This window comes from Carex rostrata, chromosome 31 (assembly GCF_964058835.1).
Source record: "Carex rostrata chromosome 31, lpCarRost1.2, whole genome shotgun sequence".
Lineage (NCBI taxonomy): Eukaryota > Viridiplantae > Streptophyta > Magnoliopsida > Poales > Cyperaceae > Carex > Carex rostrata.
In genome coordinates, this window is record NC_135948.1 from 3758855 (window position 1) to 3784142 (window position 25288).

The 25288-nt window shown below is 34.1% G+C and overlaps 1 protein-coding gene across 1 annotated transcript; it reads left to right on the forward strand.

Annotated features, from left to right (window-relative positions):
• The first annotated feature begins 11698 nt into the window (after positions 1-11698).
• LOC144547197 (serine/threonine-protein phosphatase 7 long form homolog) lies at positions 11699-12708 on the forward strand. Its single transcript, XM_078295783.1, has 4 exons — positions 11699-11713; positions 11881-11924; positions 12012-12069; positions 12259-12708. The coding sequence occupies exons 1-4, from the start codon at positions 11699-11701 to the stop codon at positions 12706-12708; spliced, it is 567 nt and encodes a 188-aa protein (XP_078151909.1).
• The last annotated feature ends 12580 nt before the right edge of the window (positions 12709-25288 follow it).

The window sequence follows — 25288 nt, forward strand, 5'->3', positions numbered from 1 at the left end:
TAATATGGTAAAGAGCACAAATTACTTGACTAGATAAGTCTCCAAATATAAATTAGTTTATTTTATCTATATTACTTTAACAAAGTATAGTAAAACTGCAAATATATTTCTGCATACAAATCCACTTGCGGCCACATACCGCATATGCAGTATACAGTGGCCTTCCACATGCATGAATAAAACTGCATTTTCAAATTAAAACTCTGGTTATTTGTACCTAAGTCGTACAACCAAGTCAACTCGGAAAAAATCGGGTTCACCACTGACTGATTCCATTCTAACTCAGCCGAGTCAACTCGGAATCAGCTAATTATCCAAGCCATGGTTTTCAATCGTTAAAACCCTACCAATCTGCTTTAACCAATTTTTTTTATTATTATTAATATATTTGAAGAAATGAACCCCCTTATAAACCTTAGCAAGGAGTGCCGTCTCAAGCTATGTAAAACTAAAATCAATCGATATAAGTTATATACCTCGGCTATGGAGCACTGCAGCATGCAACGCTGTCTGTTTTTTTTTTTTTGATGGTTAACTTAACGCTGTTTGTTTTTGTGGTCCAGAGTAATATTCTGATGTAATTTGGTGTGTTAGCATTTTTGCCACCATCTTCTTTACCGTTTTGAGCGATCCCCTTACAGTAGCCAGATACAAGGGATCGATGCAGAATCTTTGTTGACCGGGCCCGCCATTTCCACATCTACTTCCATCAGACTAGAGACCACATCTCCATGTCCATGTCTGGCAGCTTCATGTAAGGCTGTTTCTCCGAAGTTCTTTCGTCTAAGCAGTTCTATCAATCCTTCCTTACCGAATGCTGATTCAGCACAACGGATCAACTCCGAAATGGTGCTTTTGTGTCCAAATCTTGCAGCATGGTGGAAGGGTACACTACACCATTTTCATGGTCGGGCAACCAAATTTTTGGTTGCAATAGGCATAATTTGGTTGTAATAAAATAATTTCACAACGGATGAAATTGGTTGCCAGCGGTTGCAATAGCTAGGTTCCGTTGCAATATATTAGCAACCAATTTTTAGTTGCAATAGTGTTTATTTGCAACTATATTTTTGTTGCAAAATTATCGTAGCAATAAGATATTGCAACCAAATAAGCTGTTGCTATTGCAAATCTAACACAACAAAGAAATGGTAGTAATAAGGTAGCATATTGCAACAAAATTCATGGTTGCAATTTGTTAATTAAATGCAACCAAATTTTAATTGTAAAAAATACGTAACAATAATTTATTGCAACTAAATAAATGGTTGTTATTAAACATCTAGCACAACTAACAAATGGTAGTAATAATATAGTGTATCAGAACAATTTGTTTTCAAAAATATGTATCAAAATCTATTGCAACCATATGAAAAATCTATTGCAACCATTGATATATTTTATTTCAATTAAAAATCTTAAACAATGATAAAATATTTTAATGCAATTGGTATACTCACGTAATTAATCTATTTTAGATCAATATATTGTTGCAATTAGCCATTCAAACATTAAATAAGATTTTTTTAATATGATAATAAATATTCTCATATTTATAATATGAAATATAACTATAATATAAATAATAATACAAAATTCAAGAAAAGCTTCATATAACATTATATTGATCTTTCAATTTTACATTAATAATAACAAAAATATCATCTCAAAATACATATTTCAGTATTTTACTTCTATAAACTAACTTTAACCGATCCACCATTCTCGCGTTTATTTCGCCCAACATATCTACCAACTACTCTAGCTTGTATTTGCTTGCGATACTGTCATCTGAAAATTAGAAGACAAATAATAAATAAATTAAGACATTCATGAAATTCTCATATCATGTCAAATTATATATTTTTGAGAAAAAATAAAATACCTAACTGCAAAAAAAAAATTGCAAACAGATGAATGAGTCTTTGTCAATTGTGAAATGCCACAAGCAACGCTGCACATACTACAACAATGTAGATACTTTTTGCGAGAGAAAAAACAAATTTATGACGGTACTCCCTCGCGAAAAGTACTGTCGCAAAAAGAAAAAGATGAAGAATGAGAGTAGTCCGTCGCAAAAAGTCACTTTTTTATCCTCGCGAAAGGTGTCTCATTCTTGTTGTTGCATGCATAAACAAAAAATAGTTAGTATTCTATTTGTCTTCTTCGGTCAATAAATGAAATTATTTATTTTTAACAAATAGCACAAAAAACAGCCGCCAATAAATAGTTTTAAATAGAATTAAAAAAAATTACATGAAAACTGAGTTTATCAGATTGCAAAATGTGCTAGCAAAAACTACAGGAAAAAGAAAAATCTATAGTCTGAATTACCCCAATAACCTTTCTCGTTATTAGGCAGAGAAACCAAGCAAAGTTAAAAACTTTTTAAGCCCCATGCAGCGGTGAAATGGATTTTAGATGGACTTTTTTTATAAGCAGAGAAGCAAAAATGAGAGGCACCAGGGGGAGGCATATTAAAAGGACATTTTCAAAATAAAAAATTGGAACGATATCATGGCCCGGGTGTCATTCCAATGGAATACTTAAATCGTCTTTAATTCATTGCAAATAAAATAGAAAGTATGTCAATTCAGGAGAATAATTAACCCCTACTTTTGCTATCTTCCAAAATTGCCGTGGTAGAAAAGAAAAGAAAATTAACTATGAAATTCCAACAACCAATCAAATAAGAAGGCATATAATGATGTTTCCAGAAATATTTAATGATTTGTTTCCAGTAATTTTGATAACACTATATCTGATTTATAAACGTATATGTTATGATTGAATGTATGTATTCAAAATGAGAAAAGAAATCAAGTATTAAATAAAAGAAGCAGACCAGAGTGCATGAATAAATAAGATCATATATGTTAAATGCACAAGTAAAACATGATTAGTACATATATTTAGTTTTGAACATAATACTGTCAAAATTTTGAAATCATATATATTATATTATCCTTTACAAAAATAGTCTGAATAGATTAAAAATTATATTATGTATCTTGATGATTTTCTTGTAACTTTTGGTTTTCATTAATTTACTTGAGGTTATTTGCCTGTTGGATTGATTTATATATATATTATCGCTTTTTTTTTTTTTTGCATCATCACTTAGAATGAATGGAAGACCAAAGATCATACATCTTAAGTAAATAAGATATTACTTGTACATAATCCAGTCATATATCTTATTTTATGGTAAATAAGATCATATATCTTGACCTGTAGCAATGTGTATATTAGCCAAGTAAAATTGTACCATGTAAAAATAATGTTAAATAATATAATAAATAAATACATAAGTAAATAGCTTATTATCGATGGTAAATTTAATTATTAACAATTATGAAGGCTGACTAAATAGTTTCTAAGTAATACAAATAGTAAAACTAGGGTAACTTTTAATCTCACCACCTTTCTTGGAAATCTTAACTCCAAAATATATGAAATTGATTTTATCATTGTCAACCGTACCTTAAGTATATTCTATATTCTAAAATATTAAGGGGGAGAAAAAAAATAAATAAATTGATGTAATCCCAACAACCAATCAAGTGAGAGGGCTTAATGCTATTTCCAAAAATTAATAATTAGGTAAAATAAATAAAATGTAACTTTCAGAAATTAATAATTTGGTTAATTAAAGTCCAAATTGCTATTCAAAATATCTTTAATAATATCATAAACGGTCTATCTTTTTCTATTCAAAATAACCTAAGCATCATGACATAAACTATATATCATTTTCTATTAAAAAAACTAAACATTATGGCATAAACTATCTATCTATATGTCAAGCATCATGGCATAAATTATATATCATTAGAAGAAAATAATAAAAAAATTGAAAAAAATGCCTAATTATTTGAGAATTTAAGTACTTATCCTCCTCTATTTAAGAAACAGAAAATCATTGAACTAATATATCACGGAGACAAATCAATCTCTAATTTCCACCGCGATTTACAAACGTAAGTTATTTAGTTTTTTTTATTTTAAAAAAAGATTGTTGTAATTTTCATGGGTTAAAGACTTTTCCAGATACAAATAAAAATCACAATGGTAAACAACACAATATGTTTTATATTAGAAGAGTTTTATCATATTTGGTTAAATTTTGTTTATGGCTTCTACTTTCTCTATTGTATCTCTATTTTTAGTTTTAATAATTTTAAATTTAAAACAAAATTTTCAAAATTAAATGGTTAGACATGATCTATAATATGTTCTCTAATGAATTATACTTATAATTTATAATGAATTTTAATATTAACAACACTAATGCCCTTTGTCAAACAACAAATATTTTGCTGACATTTCTTAATTATATTTATTACATTCAATTATATATACTTTACTTTCATATAATTTTGATTTTGAATTTTTTTTTTAACAATGAACATCAAATTATAAATTTCTAGGACCATACTACTTGTATTTACCATTAATAATAGACACATATATAGCATCCACCGAAATATTAATTTTTTCCCATCAGTTACTAAAACTTTTGGCACGGAAATAGATAAATTTACCGAATTTTAGAAGAAAAAATATTACCGGAATATGTACTTCCTTTTTACCATAACTTAACCCGTTAATTTTTTTATTGCAACATATTTGTCCATTGCAATATCATATAATTTTGTTGCAAAAAGTTTTTTTCGGGCAACCATCAAATTTAGTTGCAATATGTAATATTTATTGCAACAAATTATTTTTGTTGCAAAATCACTAATTTAGTGCAACTAATTCTCTTTCGGTTGCAATAATTTGTTGCAAGATGTCTATTTTGGAATAGTGCATATCTCATTTCTTGCATTGCACATGCCTTCAGCATTAAACTGTCTTTCGTACAAATTGTAGACAAAAGTTTTTCGTGGCCATTGGCAGACAGTATGTGAAGAATGGTATCCTTCATACCTGTAAAAGGAATTGTCAATTGTCATTTTGCAGCATTTATATAACTAGGAGCGGAAGTAGAAAATTTAAATAGAAGAGCTAAACTATAAAATGCATAATATATGAAAAGATAAAAAATAATGTAGTTAGTGAGAATTGAACTCAAACTCTCACAATCATCAAGTGGAACTCTAATCACGAGACTGTAAGTACAAAATTTATCATTTTATGAAGGAGCTAAAAAAAAAAAAAATTAAATTTAAATATACATAATTAAAAAATTTAAAATCAAGGGTGACTTAGCACCTCCAGACATACACATAGATTTTCCCCGTATATGCACGTCTTAGAGAAGGTCTGAGGTATGATTTTTTTTTTTTAATTTCAGTCAATTCCTGGCCATGAGTCGGTTCTCAGATCGAATAAAATCAGGTTCCGGTAGATTCCACTCCAACATCATATCTTCAAAGATATGCTTCAAAGAAGAGGAATGCACTGTGATGTGATGTGTAATTAATGAGGGACCATTAGAAATATCATATCATATTTTCTTCTAATGTGCAAATGCGAGAGAGGTATGTGCACGATTCGATGATCTGTTGCTAAACAAGGAGTCAGTTTGTGATACAAGGGAGGCATCAAAACTGAGGTACTGTAGTACCGAGGGGAGACAAGGAAAAGTATGGATGGCAATCCTATGGTCATTATGGAGGCAACGTAATAAGTAAGATCTGTTGTTGTAATCAATTTTATAAATATATCCTTGATAGTCGCTACTCGCTACCAAGTTAAAAAAAAAAAAAAGATTCCACGCCAACTTAATAATCAATTAGGTTGAGCTTTCTCAGGTTGTGAGTTAATAAGCATGGCTCTCAAAATTGAAATTGGAATCGAAATCATATAAATCGATAGGAAACCACTGAATTGAATAGGAAACTCGAATTTTTTTTAGAAAGAGCTTGTTTTGTGATTAAAAAAAAAAGGAAAAAATTGAAATAAAATTGATTATTTAGAAAAATATTAAAGCGAAAGATAATATTCAAATAATCCACTATATATAATATAATACAAATATTACTATACCGTTGATCTCTAAATAAATGTGCAAAACAATCCAAAAGCAAATGAAAAAAAATGCAAAAACTATGAAAATAAATAGTTATGATGGTCCGAAATGAAGAGGAGCATAAAAAGTTGGAAACAGCCCAAAGTCTTAACTTCACAATTGGCCTCATCTCTCCCATATTTTTCTTATTTGAACCTAGTTCACAAGAATTGTCCGAAATTTTTATTAATAGGAAATACATTAAATAAATATCGAGATTAGAGAATGCTTTTGCGTTTTATCGAGATATAGGGAAATCGTTATGGTTTATCACGGCCTCTGGCTGTTATGGCTTATCACGGCCAGAGTTAGCACTTAATTAACAAGATTAACCATTTTAATTAAACCATAAAAAAAACCCTGTCCGCGATAAATTGGAACGGTTAGAGGAAAAAAAAATCTCTGTCCGTGATGAACAGTAACGGCCAGGCGCGAAAATAAATATATATATTTTTTTTCACCTCTGGCTGTGATGGGCTATCATGGCCAGCCCTTTTTTTTTTTTTTTTTTCTTTCTTTTCGCCTCTGGCCGTGATAGATAGTAACGGCAAGGGTTTTTTTTTCCGGTTTTTTTCTTGCGCGGTTCAGTTAGAATGGATGATAATTAATTAAGTGTTAATGCTGGTCGTGATAAGCCATAACGGTCAGAGGTCGTGATAAACCATAACGGTTTCCCTATATCTCGATAAAACGCAAAAGCGTTCTCTAATCTCGATATTTATTTAATATATATCCTATTAATAAAAATCTCGGCCCACAATGTTCTTCAATAGTGCACGTACACCAAGTTTATAAAAGACAAAAGGAGCTTTTTTACCCAACAGCTCAACCAAATACTGAAAGAAAAAAAAGGAGCTCGGCTCTGACAAAGAAGGGGAAATGTTAGGGGAGAATAATCGGTTAAACTCGAACAAAAAATTGATTGAATCAATTGAGTCAACCCGATTCCATCGATTTTTGTCGAACAAAATACTCAAGTAAAAAGTTCGAGTAAATACCAGTTGGAATCTGACCAATACTGTTTCAACTCGGCCGAGGCAATTCGGACTCGGCCCATTTTCCAAGGCAATAAGGGTGGTGCTATTTTGAGCCGACATTTTTAATTTTTACTCATTTTTTAAAATATTTGATTAAAAATAACCATTTTATGGTTTTTTTTTAAAACACCCAATTCTGCAGTTTGGTTTTTTTTTTTTTTGATAAACTAATTTTTTATAATATATGTATATGTATATATAATTTATGCATATATATAATATATGGAGGTTAGCTACTCTACTTACATAAGTATATGAGAGTATATGCTTATAAGAGGTTCACTACTCTACTTACATAAGCATATGAGCGGCCATTTTTATTAATATCCCTAAAAAAAATGGAAATTTTAAAAATGTCCCTGCCTCCAATTTTTTTTTAAACATGCCCTGACCGCCTAGGCCCAGGGCGGCCCAAAATACCCTATAAGGCGCCAGCCCCTGGGGCGGCCCACAAGGCAAGTGAGGCGCCACACCCTGGGGCGCCCCATAAGCCAAGTGAGGCGCCACACCCTCGGACGCCCCACTACCCATCTGATTAAACCCCTTCTCCCCCTCCTCTCTGCCTCTGTCTAACACGAAAAAAACCAAAAAAATAGGAAAAAAGAAGAAGGAAGCCCTGCCGAGCCGACCCCTCTCTGCCTCGCACCACGCTCGTCACTGCCTCGCGCCTCGATTCGCTTCTCTCTCGATCGAACAAGTGAGTTTTCTTTTTTTTATTCGATTAGGGTTTAGGGTTTCGGTTAAATGTGATTAAATGATGTAATGTGATTCGGTTTGGTTCGATTCGATGTTTAGGGTTAAATGTGAGCAATTAGTTGAATTGATTGATTAAATGATGTAATGTGATTCGGTTTGGTTCGATTCGATGTTTAGGGTTAAATGTGAGTAATTAGTTGAAGTGATTGAATTGGTCGAATTGGTTCGATTGGATGTTTGAATTGTGGCAATCACATGCTTGAATTGGATGCGTGAATTAGATGGTTGAATTCGATTTGATTCGATGTTTAGTGTTTATAGTTGTGAATTGTGAATTTTTTTAAAATTTAGGGTTTATAGTTAAATTTAGGGTTTATGTTTGTCAATTGTGAATTACTTACAAATTTAGGGTTTACAGCTCAATTTATGGTTAGAATTTATGGTTCAAATGGTTGAACTGTCTAAGAATTTAGGTTTTGGGTTTATGATTTAAAAATATGCATATTTATTTTTTGAAAATTATTTTTTGTGATAGTTGATGTCTGATATCACCTTATTAGACCTATTATTTCGACTTGTTTCCATACAAAAATCTATGTTTTGAACCAACAAATAGTGCCTTTTACATTGAATATCCATAGAATGTGGTACTGCTATGTTTTGGTTCTTACTTTGCAGGAATCAGGCAAAATCGGGCAAAATCAGGCAAATGGCAGACTTCAGGAAGATCTGATGCGAGGCACATCACCCAAGATGCGAGTCGCATCAAAGCCCAAAGCGACCTGCGATGTGACCCTCACTCCTCACTTGAAGACCACATCATACGAGTCGCATCACGGGTTGCCGCCCAATTCGAATTGAACCTGACAAGCCCCAAGTCAGACCTGTTGCCTATATAAGGAGGTCCTATGCCATAATTTCGGGAGCTTTTTCCCCCTTTACATTCCAGATCACTTGGAGAGCAAAGATCAAGAGAGAAGGAAGAGATTGGAGCTTGCTTGAAGAAGAAGAGAAGAGAAGATTGCAAGATCATCTCCAATCCACCTTTGATCTTCGAGCTTCATCATGATCTGCCTATTCTCTCTCTCTTTTATGCTTTCTTTTACCATGCTTGAGTAGATCTTTAGTTCCTAGGGTTAGGATGTAGTCTCTAAACTTTGTCTTTGAGTTGCATGTTGTTTTGATCTAAGTTTGAACTTGTGTGATTCTTTGTTTGAGTATTCATTGATTGCTTGATTTTGATTGCTTGATTGATTCTTGATTGTCTACTGTTAGATGTCTATAGCATCTCTTGTAGTAATTTGGCCTTGATGTTTCTTGCAATTGTGATTGAGTATTTGAAATAGATCTAAGATCAATAGTAGCCGAGAGGTGAACTTTCCATTATCGAAAGGTTGTGGATACTTCTAGCAAACCAGACAATCAATTTAGGTCAGATACCAGTAGGCGAGAGCTACAGGTTGAAGCCTCGCACAAGAAATCAACTTAGATACGAACACATGTCAGCTCAGCTCGAGGGTCAAGCGACCCGCATCAGAGATGATGCGAGTCGCATCATACGGGTCGCATCAGAGATGATGCGAGTCGCATGATAGGTCCAGAGAATGCAAAGTTTGGGATGAAACCTGAAACCCTGGGAGCGCCTTTTATCATTGTTCAAAACCAAAACCTTTAATTGCTTTCATCTACTGTTAATTGAATTGTCACTTGAAATTAGGAAATATAAACAAACCAAACCCAACTTTTCACACTTCTATTACCTAACTCGGATTAGTAAGAATTTAGAATCGAATTACACCGTCCCTGAGGATCGATACCTTATTATACTATACGGATAGGATTGTGCACTTGCAATCTTAGACGAGAGTAGATTCAAGGTTTAAACTGGTACAGCTAGCTGTACCTGAAACTTTGTAGCATACCTTTGTAAGCGAACAATGACAAATATGTATATTATCAATATCGATTCGATTCGTTTATAGTTGAATTGCTCGAATTGGATACTTGAATTGGTTGAATGCTTGAATTGGTTGAATTCTCGAATTGCTCGAATTGATTCAATTGCTTGAATTTAGGATTATGATTTATAGAAAAATTGCTTGAATGTGATATGGTTAAATTTAGGGTTTATGGATGTGAATTGTGAATTGCTTTTAATATTTAGGGTTTGTAGTTAAATTTAGGATTTATGGTTGTGAATTGTGAATTACTTAAAAATTTAGGGTTTATGGTTCAATTCAGGGCTAAAATTTATGGTTCAATTTAGGGTTAGAATTTATGGTTCAATTGGTTGAAATGTTTAAGAATGTAAGGTTTGGGTTTATGATTTCAAAATATGCATATTCATTTTTTTTTAATTTTTTTTGTGATAGTTGGCGAAAAACATATATATATCAATAGAAATTAATTTGAGGTAAAACAAATTATTTTGAAGTATATCAATATTTGTTTAAAAATGACATATATATTTTTTTGTTAAAAGTAAATTGCATGTATATCAGATATTTTTTTTAATTTTAAAATTTAGGGTTAGAGTTTATGGTTTAAAAATATGCATTTTTTTTGTTAAAAGATTAATTTTGTTTTTTGTAAATTTTATTTGTTTGTTGATTTTCAAAATAATTTTTATTTTTAAAAGTAAAAATTTAACAATGATTTTTTATATTAATTATATAATTAATAGAGTGAGTCTATGGTACTATGCATATCACGGGTTGGTATATTTCTGTAATTTTTTTACGATTTTTTTAGATATTTAGAAAATCACCTGATCTGAAAATTGTGGACCATCCGAAAACAATGATTTTCAATAAATCTAAAAAAATAGTAAAAAAATTTGAAAAAATGTAAAAATTGGTCTCCAAACACATATTAATATGGAGAACAATACGAACTGTTCGGATCGACGATTAGGATTTTGAAAACTCGAATATTGAGCCGTAGCACGAGTCAAATCGTAATATGCATAGTATCATAGACTTACTCTAATTAAATAATTACATATTATGAAAATATTAAATTCTTATTAAAAAAATATTATATAAATTGTATGTTTTGATTAATAATTATTGGTAAATTATAATTATTCGATTAGTATTTTATTATTAGTAATAGTTATTAATATATAATTATTTAATAAATATGTTATATTCTTAATATATTAAATAATTATTATAGTAATAATATAATATACTATAGTTATTGTATAATTATTGAATATATTAATATCATATAATTAGGAGTTTATTATAAATAATTAATTATTTTTCAATTGCATGAATTTGATTTTCTTAAGTTGTGATTGATTAATATATATTTTTTTTGTAAATGTAGTATGCCTAGAGTTAGACGGTGGGGAGTACGAGCTGAGCCTACAGCGGGTGCAGATGCTGTGGATCCGAGTGGAGCAGGCACGTCCTCGGTGGATCCTACTGGAGATGGCCCGTCGTCGTATGATGATACGACTGGCATGGGTTTTGAGGATCCGACTGGAGCGGATCCGTCGCCTCAGGCTGATTTTCCAGATGGTGTGCATGATCCTGACACATTTAGTCCTCTCCTATGGACCCATCATGTTAAGCACCGCGTCTCATTGGCATCTCTTGAGGTATGTGATTTTTATACTTAAAAAAATGACATTCTGTTGAGTTACTAAAAAAATGGCACGATTTGAGTCTGACAAATTGATAATAAATACAGGATGATGTCATGCTTACGGTGAGGCACCGCAGGTCTGAGATTCCATTCATTCCCCATAAAGAAATGCAGCGATACATGTTGAACCTCGGGTTGTATTAGCTTGCCACCATGCCGCAGAGTAAGATCGATGTGTCTCTGATGCATGGTCTAGCGGAGAGGTGGCGACCTGAGACTCATACATTTCATCTCCCGATTGGGGAGATGACAGTCACCCTTGGTGATGTGAGCGCCTTATGGGGTTTACGTATCGATGGCAACCCCACAGGTGGCATCTCAGACCATCCAGAGCTGCAGAGGATGATACCGGAGTTGTTAGGGTGTGATCCGAAGGCTCTGCAGAAGAAATATAAGAAGAAGAAGGGGGAGGAGGAGGAGTTTCGCTATTCCGGGTACTGTATTTCTCTAAAGGCACTCCGGTTTCACTTCTTCCAGAATCAGATATTTCCTGATACTGATGACATTGAGGCAGTCAGGAGGTACTATTACACTCTTTAAATTAACTTAGTAGTTCCTCAACAATCTCAATTATTTAAATTGATTATTTTATATTGCAGGTATACTAGGGCATATGTGCTGGATTTGTGCGGTGCTGTCATGTTCGAGAATTCCAGCGGTGACACGGTTCCGATGATGTATCTCTCCCTGCTGAGGGACCTGGAGAAAGAATCGAGATGGAACTGGGGTGGAGCTGTCCTCGCCCACTTATACAGAGGCCTCTGTCATGCTTGTCTGGTAAGTCTGTAATAATATACGTTGTTATTGAATGTTGAATAAGAAGCACCCATTTTTTATTTTAAGTTAAATTTTCAGGTGAAGAATAAACAACTTTTTGGACCACTTCTTCTGCTCCAGCACTGGTCGTGGTCACATCTGCCCATCAATCAGCCAGTTATACCATTGCCACATCCCCAGTGGGGAGGTCCTGACCCAGACAGATGCCCCGCGTACGCCGCTATATGGGGTAGTCATCACGATCATGATGAGAAGGGCAGGGAGATTTCTTATGTCCGGGGTCAGCTCCAGATGCTCCGAGATGCAAACATCGACTGGTTTCCATATCGTGCATGGTATCAGCGTAGATGGCTGAGCCCGCTGACATTAGAGCAGACACATCTATGGTATTATCGGGGACCGGTCGTCTGTTTCTGGATAGTGGAGTACCACTACCCCGATCGGGTATCCCGACAGTTTGGCTTGGATGCCTTCATCCCTGAGCACCCGCTGATGGGCAAGGATGATACCGACAAGTTCCACAAGTAAGTACCATCTACTTAATTTCATTATCACTTTAATACATCCACTGTTTATCTCCTTTCTAATTAATTGCACTTGCAGAACGGCGCACACTAAGTCGAAAGTCGACTGGAGCCAGCATTTCGTCATGCAGTACAACTGGGCTCAACAGCCGGAGCAGCACTTATGGAGCCCGCCATATACTGAATTGTTGGGTGCGTATGGTCCTGGGGGTCTGAGATATGCCGTACGGTACCAGAGATGGGGCATGCCATCAGTCTACCTGACGGGCCATTATGGCGAGACCCTACGACGTAGACTGATGGATTCATCCAGCAATTATATGCCCTGGGGTCCGATCAATGCTCGCGCGGTAAGTACAACCGAAACATACTTTAATTTTAAATTGCAAATTTTAATTACTTGCTGTTGGCATAATCATGTTGTGTGCAGCTGTTGACCGGTATGAGAGGAGTTGGACATAGCTTGGTGTGCATGGCGAAGGATACTTGGCGATATATAGGATGCCAGATGCTCGAGCACACTGCACCAATCGTGGAGACAGGCGGTTTTGAAGGCTGCCTCGTTGGCATGCTGCGCGATGCTGGGGAGAACATCAATTGGCGGGAGATAAAGTCTGCACCGCGAAATCCGGACTACCAACCAGAGGCCATCTACGGTCACGATATGCCGCCAGCTCCTGCAGGTAATTACAAGTTAATATTAAAAGTACGACACACACAATATTCTTATTTTTGTTGAATTGTTCGTTCTAACTCAGTTGACTTCCAATTATGAAGGTGATGACTCAGGTTGGGCGTTCCACGACTGGGTGTTGAATACCAAAGGATGGGATGCTTATAAAAATAAATACGGAGTTCCAGTAGAGCTTGGCACGGTCAGTCACCGCTTTATTTTATTTATTGCAGAGTTCTTTGTATGTAGCAAAACTAATATTATTTTAATCTAGGATGGAGCACCTCATTGGAATGCCAATCCCAATTTTACCGTGGATGAGCTGGCATCATTCGACACAGATGCAGAGGCGTATGGCTCCCACAGACCACGATATGGGGTGGAGATGGAGCATGACTTTGAGGCTGGTGGGAGTTCATCTCAGACTGCAGATGGCTTTGTCTCTGTATTATTTGGCGCACCGCCTCCTTCCACGTATCCTACAAGCTGGGAGCAAGATCCATGGGAGCTGCGTACCCAGCCCGCCAATGCAGAGTCAGCTGCTGGATTTGACCCATGGGTAGCCAGTACAGGTAGCACATGTATATGGGGGACGAGCATGAGGATATGGGAGATGATGAGGAGGATTTAGGAGATGTGAGTCCGTAGAGGCGCGTGCAGCCGCACAGGCATGGCAAGGGCATAGCGGCTCCTAGGTTGTCTCTATCCGGAAGAAGACGAAGATGATGATTGTAGAGTTTTTATTTATTGTGATATATTTCTGACTGTAGTATTTTGACTATGGGACTGCTGTATTATATTGCGCGCATTATGTTGACATTATGTTTTTTTATTTTATGTTCATGTTGGTATTATGTTGTTTGCACTTTACATTTCTTTATTATAACACAGTTTAATAATACAATTAAAGTTCAACAATATAATTAAAAGCGTAACAGTACACTTCAAGTAATTACATTCAAACTAAGAAATTATCTTGAAACCGTAATTTTTATTTGCGACCCACACTCCCAGCAGACCGCCTGTGACAGGGGTGGTCCACTAGGGATGCCTATTTATTCATTTTTCCTATCTCTCTTCTCACTCCAACATCAGTCTACCTCCCACCTCAAAGGCAGAGAGAAGGGAGAAAGAGCTGAAGGCGATTTCGGACGATTTTCTGGGCGACTACAGCTACAGGTAATTTAAATTAATTTTTTAATTATTTTAAAAAAAAAATTTGTAATTATTTTTTAAATATTTCTTTTAATTATTTTTGAAATATTTATTTCAATTATTTTTTAAATATTTATTTCAATTATTTTTTAAATATTTTGTAATTATTTCCTAATTAACCGTTGATTACTGTATAGTTAGTATTTAATTACGCACATAATTAGCTTTCCTAATCAATTGCTGTCATTTGAAACCCTAGTTATAATGGCTCCCAAAGTTGGAAAAAATAGAGAAAAAACTAAAACCGGACGCGAAGCAAAAAGAGCACTTATTAATAATTTTTGGACGGCTGAAGCCTACGCGATGAGGAATGTGGAAAGAATGTTTTCACCCAAAAATAATGAAGAATTTCTTAGCACTCTTGATCCATCAATTAGAAAAATGCTGATGGAAGGCTGGGTGTACAGGGTCCCTCCACCTGGATGGGGATAGTGCTGCTTATTTGAGCCGAAGGGAGATATGGTGGATATGTTCTTCTGTTATTGTAGCTACCGTGCTACGAAACCGACGTTCCACTCAACCTTTTAAATGTGATCTAAATTTTATTCGGAGTCGCCACCCGTAATGCAACGGGAAATATACAATCTAATTTATTTTATGCCCATGGATAAGCTAGGTTCGTGTCTTGGTTATGAATGTGGAAGGTGTTAGGCACCACATTCACCCGATAAATTGGTCTCTACTAATTCTAGCTTTCAAAAATTTATTTCAATGATAATATATGTTACAAAATGGGATAATAAAGGTTGACAACAACAATAAAAATAAGAAATAAAAAAGAAAAAAAACAGAAATAGAGCAACTAAAAGAGAATGAAAATTAATCAAAAAAAATCTCAAGCCACAATGGTCTTCATTCTCGTTATTAACACGTCATGATAATTTCTTCGATGGCTTGGATGGATGGTTTTAGTATTTTGAGAACTTGGTTAATGGAATAACATAACAAGGATGTCACTCATGATTTTTGAGGGTCATTATGTTAGGGTTTCATGAGGACATTTGTGGAAAAGCTGTTTTTCTTCCTTGCTGTTTTTTTTTCTGTGGGCTGAATTATGGACGTTTTGCTCTCTTTTTGTGCTTTGGATGCTCTAACCAACCATGAAGATGAAGTGAAGATGTAAAGGGCTATTTATAGGTGGAGTTGGAAGCCATTTGAAGCTTAAAATCATGCTTAATCTGCTGCAAGAAGCCATGCCCCACAGCTGTTCCTGTTTTGAACAGATTTGACTAGAATTAGAAAAAGGCTGTGAAAACACTGAAATATAATGATTATAATGCAGGAGAAGAATCCAAACTGTGCCTACAGGTACTTAGAAGGTTTTTCTTAATTTTAATGATCATTCTACACATCTTAATGATGTTTATCACCAAGAACAAGAGGAAACATAGCAGCAGGATTCTTGCTGCTGAAATTCAGAGATTTGCCTTGTTCTTTGATCAATTCCAAGAGGATAAAAAGGTGAAAATTTGCAGCAAGGACATGACTAGACCATATGTTTTTAATATGCATAAATGAGTTAATTTTATTGCTTTAAATCTCAATTTTTGCTGCTAGAAAAAAACTGTGCTGCTGAAATTTTTCTGCTGAGTTTTTTCTAGCTGCTGGGATTTTTTGCATATGACTCAAATCAGAAAAATATTTTTAGTATTTGTAAGTTTAGGAAAATAATTTAGGGTTTAAATTTGAGATCTCAGGGATGATCTTTTTATGCATATAAAGTAAGTAATTTATCTTTGCCCCAAGTAGGATAGTGGCAACTAACGTTACTCATTGTCCCTCAAATTTAATTAGGATATATATTTCCCTTGGAATGCTTGAAAAGGCTCCCTAGCTTGCAGTGGTATGTAGCAAGTTCAAATAAAGCCTACTCAAAATAATATACTTCCATAATAATATACAAGCTTACTAGGTTGATGTACCACTTGCTCACTGACAAATCATTTTTGCACCATATATGATCCCTATTGCATTATGCTGGCACGTTAGGCTCAGGCATTGAATAATCATTAGCTTTTATGCAAATAAATGTTACTATGCATATTTTTATATATGGCTTCTGAAATAAGGTTACCTCAATTTTATTATCATGTTCCATTGAGTATAATTGATCCATAGTTTCTTTGTCTTGAAAATATCTTTCTTTGAATTAAAGATTGAGATGTTTTATGCTAATATAAGTATTCTGATTAAATTAACTTTTCTAATATGCAAGAACATGAAAAATAACTTAGACACAAGTTTCCACCGACTTGAAATGAAATAAGATGCAAGAATCTTGCTGACATTTCTTTTTTTGTGCAACAGACCCTTAAATGATCATGACAAAAGTGTTTAAATTTTTCAGAGGGATGTGACAGGAGCTAAAGTTTTTATTATCTATGAACATGCTAATAGCCTTAGTGCATAATATTTCAACAGCTAGGCTTTGGGTGATAAAAATTCATATCAGGAATAAAATGAGACTACACAATTATATTATAGAAAAACGTGAGCCACCGATTCAAGTTTCTTAAATATGAAGTAGCATATATATTTATGATGGCATCACATATATATTTAGGTGGTGATTTATAACGAGAGCATGCTTCAATAAACTACTAGAATATAATTAGACAAGTAGCCTTTCTCTTTTGAGATCATTTTTTTTTTCTGGACCGATTAACAACATGTGTCTCACCCATAAAGGTTTGTAAGGATATCACCCTTTAAGGAAAATTAACTTAACTAATGTATGGGAGCAATATCGTGTGAAATAGGCAAGAATCTTGCTGATATTTCTGATGCATATCTTTTGATTTGAAGTAATATGAGAAGCTAGAATTTAGCTGAAAAGGGGTTTCAAGTTGCTCCTTGGCTGGTTTTGCCACTTGCACAAGTGATTTGACTATACATTTTATAATCATAACTTGTCATCTTGCTACTAACTTCACTTGGTGACCTTTTCTGAATTTTTTTCTTAAGCTTTGTAGTGTAATCATGCTCACAACTTATGAAGCATATTAGATGTATTTCTTTCTGGATTTTTGTAGCATCAGAAGGTATATGTATTATAGAATAAAATGACACAAAAGGTTATTCTTTATATATTAAAAAGGTTTCTATGTGGAGAAGTAATGTCTTGCAAAGCCAAGCATGAATATTAAGGGTTTGCACATATTTTATAAAACATGGTTAGTAATATTGATAAGATCTGATTATATATATTCTTCTTGAAAAATGCATTTGTGACTTACTAATTTTCGCTATATATGCTAAAAGAGAAGCATGGCATGATGATGCAAACCGATGCTAGTTTTATGCATGAAGCAATAATTAATTATCACTTGATTCATAAAAAGATGAGCGTGAAAAATAAACACGTTGATGATATGATCTTTTATTTTTAGCAAATGATTAATATGCATAGTAGTTTCATCCAAAACGTTTTACTAAATGCAGCTCATTAAGACTATTAAAACCAAATTAATTGACTGATCCTTATCCTTAGCTTAACCTTAAAAAGAGGATAAACATCTTTTATAAGATTTTTATTCGTAGTCATACTTCATCTAAGATTTTTATACTTCAGAAAAAATATATAGCGTACTACATGTTTAGATATTTATAGTTTATCTAAGCGAGGGTTGAATACTTGTTCCTGTCACAATAAGAAATGTGGTACATGCTTAGAACTGGTATTTTGGTGTACCGAACGTTTGTTCAGGCTCGAGCAATGTAATTCATAATAATAACTAATTTTTTTTTGAAAGAAGTGGCTTAGCCACCGATTTTCATATAACAGAAAATCATACAATATCCAATTAGTACCAATCAGACGAGATTGATACATCAACAAACTGAAACAACACACAGTAACCTACTACAACTTGGCAAAACCAAAACAAGTAAACAATGTAACAAGCTATAACAACACCACAAAAATCATAGACATGCCAATAGACAAAAGGGACCCTGTACGCCTATTAATTGGCAAAGGATATGGAGGAGCTTGAGTCAGACACATCATCCATCAAAGTTATCCCTAGACCATGCATATGGGTTGAATCCTGTATAGCCTCCATGGAACCCATAGTGGAACCTATCAGGTCCTTCAAATCAGAAGGTAAAATTAGATTAAGTTGAGATGTAAGATTAGATTTTTGATTCGTAGCCCAAAATTTAGCTAGAGCCATAATCTTGGCTCCTAAATATGAGGCTTCCCCTTCCAAGTTTGTAAACGTTTCTCAATTTTTTCAATAAGAGGCATCCAATGACTGTCCTGTAATTTCTTCCAATGCAAAGGAACACCTAAATATGTAATTGGAAGGGAGACTAGTTTGCAACCTACAATCTGAGCTAAATCCTGACCTGTGCTATCACTAATATTCAAAGGGACCATTTCACTTTTATCGAAATTTATCTTAAGACCTGATAAGTTTTCAAAACAAAGCAACAACCATTTTAAAGTATGGATCATCTTCCTATCTGCTTGGATAAACAACAAAGTGTCGTCAGCAAATTGCAAATTCAAAATATTACCTACAATAGGAAAATTACCTAACCCCTGTAACAAACATGCCCTACTAGCATTCAACAATATTTTATTCAACACATCAGCTACAAGGTTAAATAAGAACGGGGATAACGGATCCCCCTATCGTAATCCTCTCTTACAATGAAAATAAGAACCGAACTCACCATTTAAATTAATGCATGATTTTCCACTAATTAAAAGATTATGAATCCATGTAATAAATCTAGCACCAAAACCCCGATGTTTTAAGACTTCTAAAAGAAATCCCCAATTAACCCGGTCATAGGCTTTTTCAAAATCCAATTTGAAAAGCACTCCCTGTTGTTTACTTAGTCTAACTGAATGTAACACCTCATGTGCCACCACAATATTATCCATAATAAACCTCCCTCGTATAAAAGCATTTTGAGAGGAATCAATCAAATCATCCATATATAAAGCAAGTCTATTTGTTAAACACTTTGTAATGATCTTCAAACTACAATTAATGAGACTAATTGGCCTAAAATTCCTAATTTCAGAGGCATTCTCCTTCTTAGGTATTAAACAAATTGATGCCATATTCAATTTCTCTAAATCTAACTGATGATGATAAAAAGCATTTACTAGTTTCATGAAATCAACCTTAATATGAGGCCAGAAAGTTTGATAAAACAGAAAAGAGAATCCGTCTGGACCAGGTGCCTTTGACGGGTTGCAAGAAAAAACAACTTTTGAAATTTCAGCTAATGTAAAAGGGGCTTCTAAAGTAGCCCTTTGATCTGAATTTAAGTTCTCAGCATCACTCCATAAAGACGATTGAACAGAAACTCTCCTCTCAGTCGTAGTACCTAACAAATTCTTATAAAATTGGGTAATGTGCTCACGAATAACATGCATATCCTGTACTAAAGAACCATCAATAAGTAAAGCAAAAATAGAATTTTTTTTCTTCCTAACAGATGCTTGGATATGGAAAAACTTAGTATTGGCGTCACCCTCCAACAACCATGTAACCTTAGCTCTATTCTGCCAATATAATTCCTCATCCTTAAAAATCTGCTTTAAATCAAGTTGACACTCATGCCACTGCTGAATGTCACTATCAAGTAAATCATCATTTTCTGCCAATTTCTCAAATCTATCCAATTGTAATAAAATCTGTTTTTTTTGAAAGTCTTTGTTGGGCTCTAAAATTATTATTCCAGCCTCGAAGTTTCTGTCTCAAAAACTGTAATTTCAAACGCCACCCATTACCCCATTCACAAGACAAAGGATAAGAATGTAACCATTTAATAACTAACTCAGTAAAACCATCTTGGTGGAGCCAATCTTGTTCAAACCTAAAAATCTTATTACCTTGAAAAGAAACTGCTTGGGTACTAACAATGATAGGATTATGATCTGATTGTATCCTAGGTAGAGAAAAAGCACCTGAATTATGAAAATGAGAATTCCATTCTGTTGTACAAAAAAATCTGTCTAACAAAGCTTTGGAATTTGACGAAACAGACCGTGCCCAAGTGAATTTTCGATCATTCAAAGAGATTTCCAGAAGTTCTAAATCCGCAATGCATGCATTAAATCTACTACTTAACACATAATTATAAGAATTACCAACTTTCTCACTCCTCCTCCTAATAAAATTAAAATCACCACAAATTAGAACAGCAGCCGGACCTAAATTACAAATATCTCGTAACTCTAACAAAAAGGAAGTACGTAACTGTGACACAGTCGGACCATAAACCACAGAAAAAATCCACATAAAAGAATCACATTTACTTTTTAAAAGAAGTAAAACAGAAAAATCCTTAATCCACACATTTTGGACCTCAAATTTGTCATCATTAATCCCAACCAAAATTCCACCTGAACTACCAACAGAAGACTTAAAATACCAAGTATTTATAGTATTACTTAAAGTATTAAAAAACCGACAAGGATAGGCTTCTAATTTAGTTTCTTGTATCCCAACTATATCAATCTTATTAGTAAGTAAAATATCTTTCAAAATCCGTTTAGCTAGAGGATTTCCCAATCCTCGGATATTCCAACTTAAAATCTTACTCATTAAAAAAACCAAGACAACCCTAAGAATTCTCCAGCATCACACTGGAGCTGATATCTAATATTTCATCACCTAGAACCTGTTTTTGAGCAATCAAATCTGTCATGACTGCCTCAAACCTCTCTTTGTGCAAACCCCTTAGGTAATGGATAACAATCAATTTACCATCATAACAAGTGCCTAATTTAAAACCAGCAGTCTCAAAAAGCTTAATAAGCTCATCATCTGTAAATTCCACAAACGGAAAATCATCAAGAAAAGAATCTATACCTGGACCTGTAGGGGGTGGACGAGCTCCCCTGCCTCGACGGCCACCGCGACCACCACGACCACGGTGATTGACTATTTGAGGCATCTGACCACCACGTTGACGAGTGCTATGTCTGATTGGTTCTGGCATCCCCACAGCAGCCACTGTCGCTGTCGTCCCCACAGCAGTCACTGTCTTAGTTGGCCCCACCGCAGTCACTGTGTCAGTCGGCCCCACAGCAGCTACTGGAACCCTATCAGTTGGCCCCACCGCAGCCACTGTCTCAGTCGGTCCCACAGCAGCTACTGGAACACTAGTTGGAACTGTCTGAACTGACTGAACTGGCATCTTCGGAACCGCAACAACATCTGTCTCGCTAGTTGGAACTGTAGAATTTGACACAAGCACATCTAAAGAAACAGTATCGGACTTCGAACCATCTGACTTCGCATCCCATTTATCCCACTCCTTAGGTGGGTCAGACTGGTTAGTTCCCTGATCCTCCATATTAGTCAAACAAACAAAGCGGTTGGAGCTTGTTTGACCCTTATCTTTCATAATAGTATCAATCCCGATAGGCGGAGAAGCCTGAGGAGGAGTCGACTTACTTCCCTCATTTGGCACAGGAAAAGAACCAGATCCGTGCGCCTTAATCTTCGCAACTTCTTGCCAATACAATTTACCCTGTGTCACCTCGGAAGAAGGCACCAGAGGTGGCTCAATGGAGATAGATAGTGTATAGAACCTGTGACGACCAAATTCATCAAGAAAAGACATGTCTCTACTATTGACAATCTGCTTTTTATTCGGGACTCCAATACACATCCTGACTGTCTCAAGATCATCTTTTGCCCGAGGATCCACATCAATGACAATACCCCCAAGTTCTTCAGCTATCCTTTTAAACTCATAATCTGTTCTCAGGCGGGGCGGAATCCCATCAATGAGAAGCCAAACAGGAATAGGATCAGCCCCCCCGTCATGTTTGTAAGGATCATAAGTATCGATAAGAAAGCTCACATCACCCAACCAAATCTCACCTTTCACCTTAACTTTCTGACGCCAATAACTAATTCATGTTATAATTTTTAGATTTTATCTTAATTTTGCGAGGTGATACATAGCACTAGAATTTATCTTAAAACCGTGGATAGGAAACTGTCAGTAATAATCATTATTAATGTGGATATAATTATATATCTTTTTGAAGTATCTTTCATAATATTCTCGTGCTGAATTTTGTTCAACCCATAGTGCACATCTTTAGTTCAAAACTAGGTAGTAAAAATGATACTTACCAAAAAAAATTGATTGCGAAGCGTACCTCATTTTGCAGGTGCATGGATATAACATTATTCATTCGTCTTGGGTTTTCCAACTTGCGTTTGGTGCAAGCGCATTTTTTTCATTGTCAAGATTACACAATTTGGGGTGTCTACAGTTATAAATGTGGCAAAGCTGTTCATCCCAATTGCATGGACCCGCATGCAGATCTGCTGAATGACGCCCGTCTCACTACGTGGGAGTGTCCTGCGTGCGTCCGTCGGGCTGAGGAAAAGAATGGAGCAAGCTCCTTAGCTCGTAAGGCTTAGCCCCCAATTGTATGCTGTTGTAGTATTTTGCTTATGCGAATTGATTTATTTGGTTTGAAATATGTTATGAACTTTAATTGCGCTTTTGATTGTACTGTTGAACTTTTTACTGTTGAACTATGTTAAACTATTTTTAGAACTATATATGTATATGTGTATATGTGTATATTATACATATAGTCCACCAAAAAAAAAAAAAAAATCAAAGTTATAAAAATTTACGACATCACTCCGTAAATATACATAATATTTTATTTTTTGACATACACATACACCTATACATAAACCCTAAACCCTAAACCCTAAACCCTAAACTTTTTTTCACAAAATTATTCAAATCAAAATACTAAGATTTCTCTAAAAAAAAAAAAACACATGAGGCGCCCGGGGGGCTGGCGCCTCACTAGCCTTATGGGCCGCCCTGGGCCCAGGCGGTCAGGGCATGTTTAAAAAAAATTGGGGGGCAGTGGCATATTTAAAATTTCCATTTTTGTTAGGGATATTAATAAAAATGGTCGGCATATGAGGGTATATGCTTATAAGTCATTTTTTCATTTTCAAAATTCAAAAAGTCAATCTGAACCATTAGATGTGATCTCTATATTGAAATGTACTTGGAGACCAAATTTAACATTTTTCTGAATTTTTTTACTATTTATTAAGCCACTTTGAAATGTACTTGGAGACCAAATTCAATAATTCTCTCCTTCATTTTAATTAATGTATCATACCTAAGACATTAAGTATTAAAAAAAAAAACTGGGCATTAACTTTCTTATCAAACATCTATTTTTTACACGTTTTTAGAAGTGAATTTTTTTTGTCCGTTTAATCTCGTCAACATTTTTAACGATCTGTGAGGAATTTTGTGAATCTAAAACCACCGACAACTTCTAAATAATTTTCTCTTTCAAATGAGATCCATGATTAAGTATTTTCGGGTTCTTCATCGTTCAAGTATTCATATCTCGATGTGCAAGTATTTATACCTTGTCAAGTATTATTTTATAAAATGTGGAGTATTCATACTTACTAAGTAAAGTGTAAATATTTATGTTGTAAAGTATTTATGAGAAATCTACAAACATGTCTTGCGCATTAACTATCTAGGGGATCACTACTGATCTGGAGGGACCGCAAACGTCGCTCGAAAGTGACCACAATAGGAACCACACGCAGAAAACAAAAGACAAGCAAATGCGTAATGACCATCTAAAGTGTCAGTGCTGTAATTGTTGTAAATGTTCATTTTTAAAATATCAAGTGTGAATTTTTATGTTGTAAAAATATTCCTGAAAAAATCCTAAATATTTGGGGGAGCCACCATCGCACAATCACCAACACTTTTAGTTTTAGTAAAAATATTTATATCTAAAATTTTGAGTATTCATACTAACACATTGAAGTGTTAAATGTTATGATGTAAAATAACTTAAATCTTTTAATCAATTTGGTGCTTGAATGTATTGATAGGTACTGAAGAAAATATTCGTACTTATAATTTAAGTATGAATTATTGTTGCATTGCGAAGTATCTTAATTTAACATTTTTTTACAAAGGACTGGTTGGCGCTTGATTGTATTAATATGTAATACGAAAAGTGTTGATACCTGTGCATTGATATGCGGATATTTACGCTGTAGAGTAAAGTTTATCAACATGTTAAAGAAACGTATTTTGTTACAAATCTTTTTGGAAATTGATAGTACATCTACATATTAATAATCTTGAAGTATTCATACCTAACCCAACGTATAGCAATATTCCGAATTTTTTATAAATATCAAAAATTTATATTAAATTTTAAAAAATATCCGAATGGTCTGTGATTTTCGAAATATACCCATTCAAGATAAAAAAATTTCCGGAATTTACCTCTAAAACCGGAAAAAAAAATTCCGGACACTCTATTCTCTTTCCAGAAAATTTTTTTCCGGTTTTAGAATCCGGAAATTTTTTTCCGGAAACAACAATTAAATTTCCAGAAATTTTTTTTCCGAAATCGAACTGAATTAGTTTATAAAACCACGAAGTTTCGTCTCTGACTTTCACTCAGCGCGTTTTCGCTCTCTCACAGTAAGTTATTTAATTTATAATTTAAATATATAATTATTTAAATTTATAATTTATAATTTAAATATATAATATTTAAATTTAATTTATTTAAATTTATAATTTATAATTTAAATATATAATTATTTAATTTAAATTTAGAAGTATTTAATTTTTAATTACTTAATATATAATTATTTAATTTTTATATATATAATTTAAATTTATTTAAATT

Coding starts and splice junctions, on each gene's coding strand:
- LOC144547197 (XM_078295783.1), top strand. Junction 11,925..12,011: donor GACATTGAGGCAGTCAGGAG/GTACTATTACAC, acceptor CAGGTATACTAG/GGCATATGTGCTGGATTTGT. Junction 12,070..12,258: donor AGAATTCCAGCGGTGACACG/GTTCCGATGATG, acceptor TTAAATTTTCAG/GTGAAGAATAAACAACTTTT.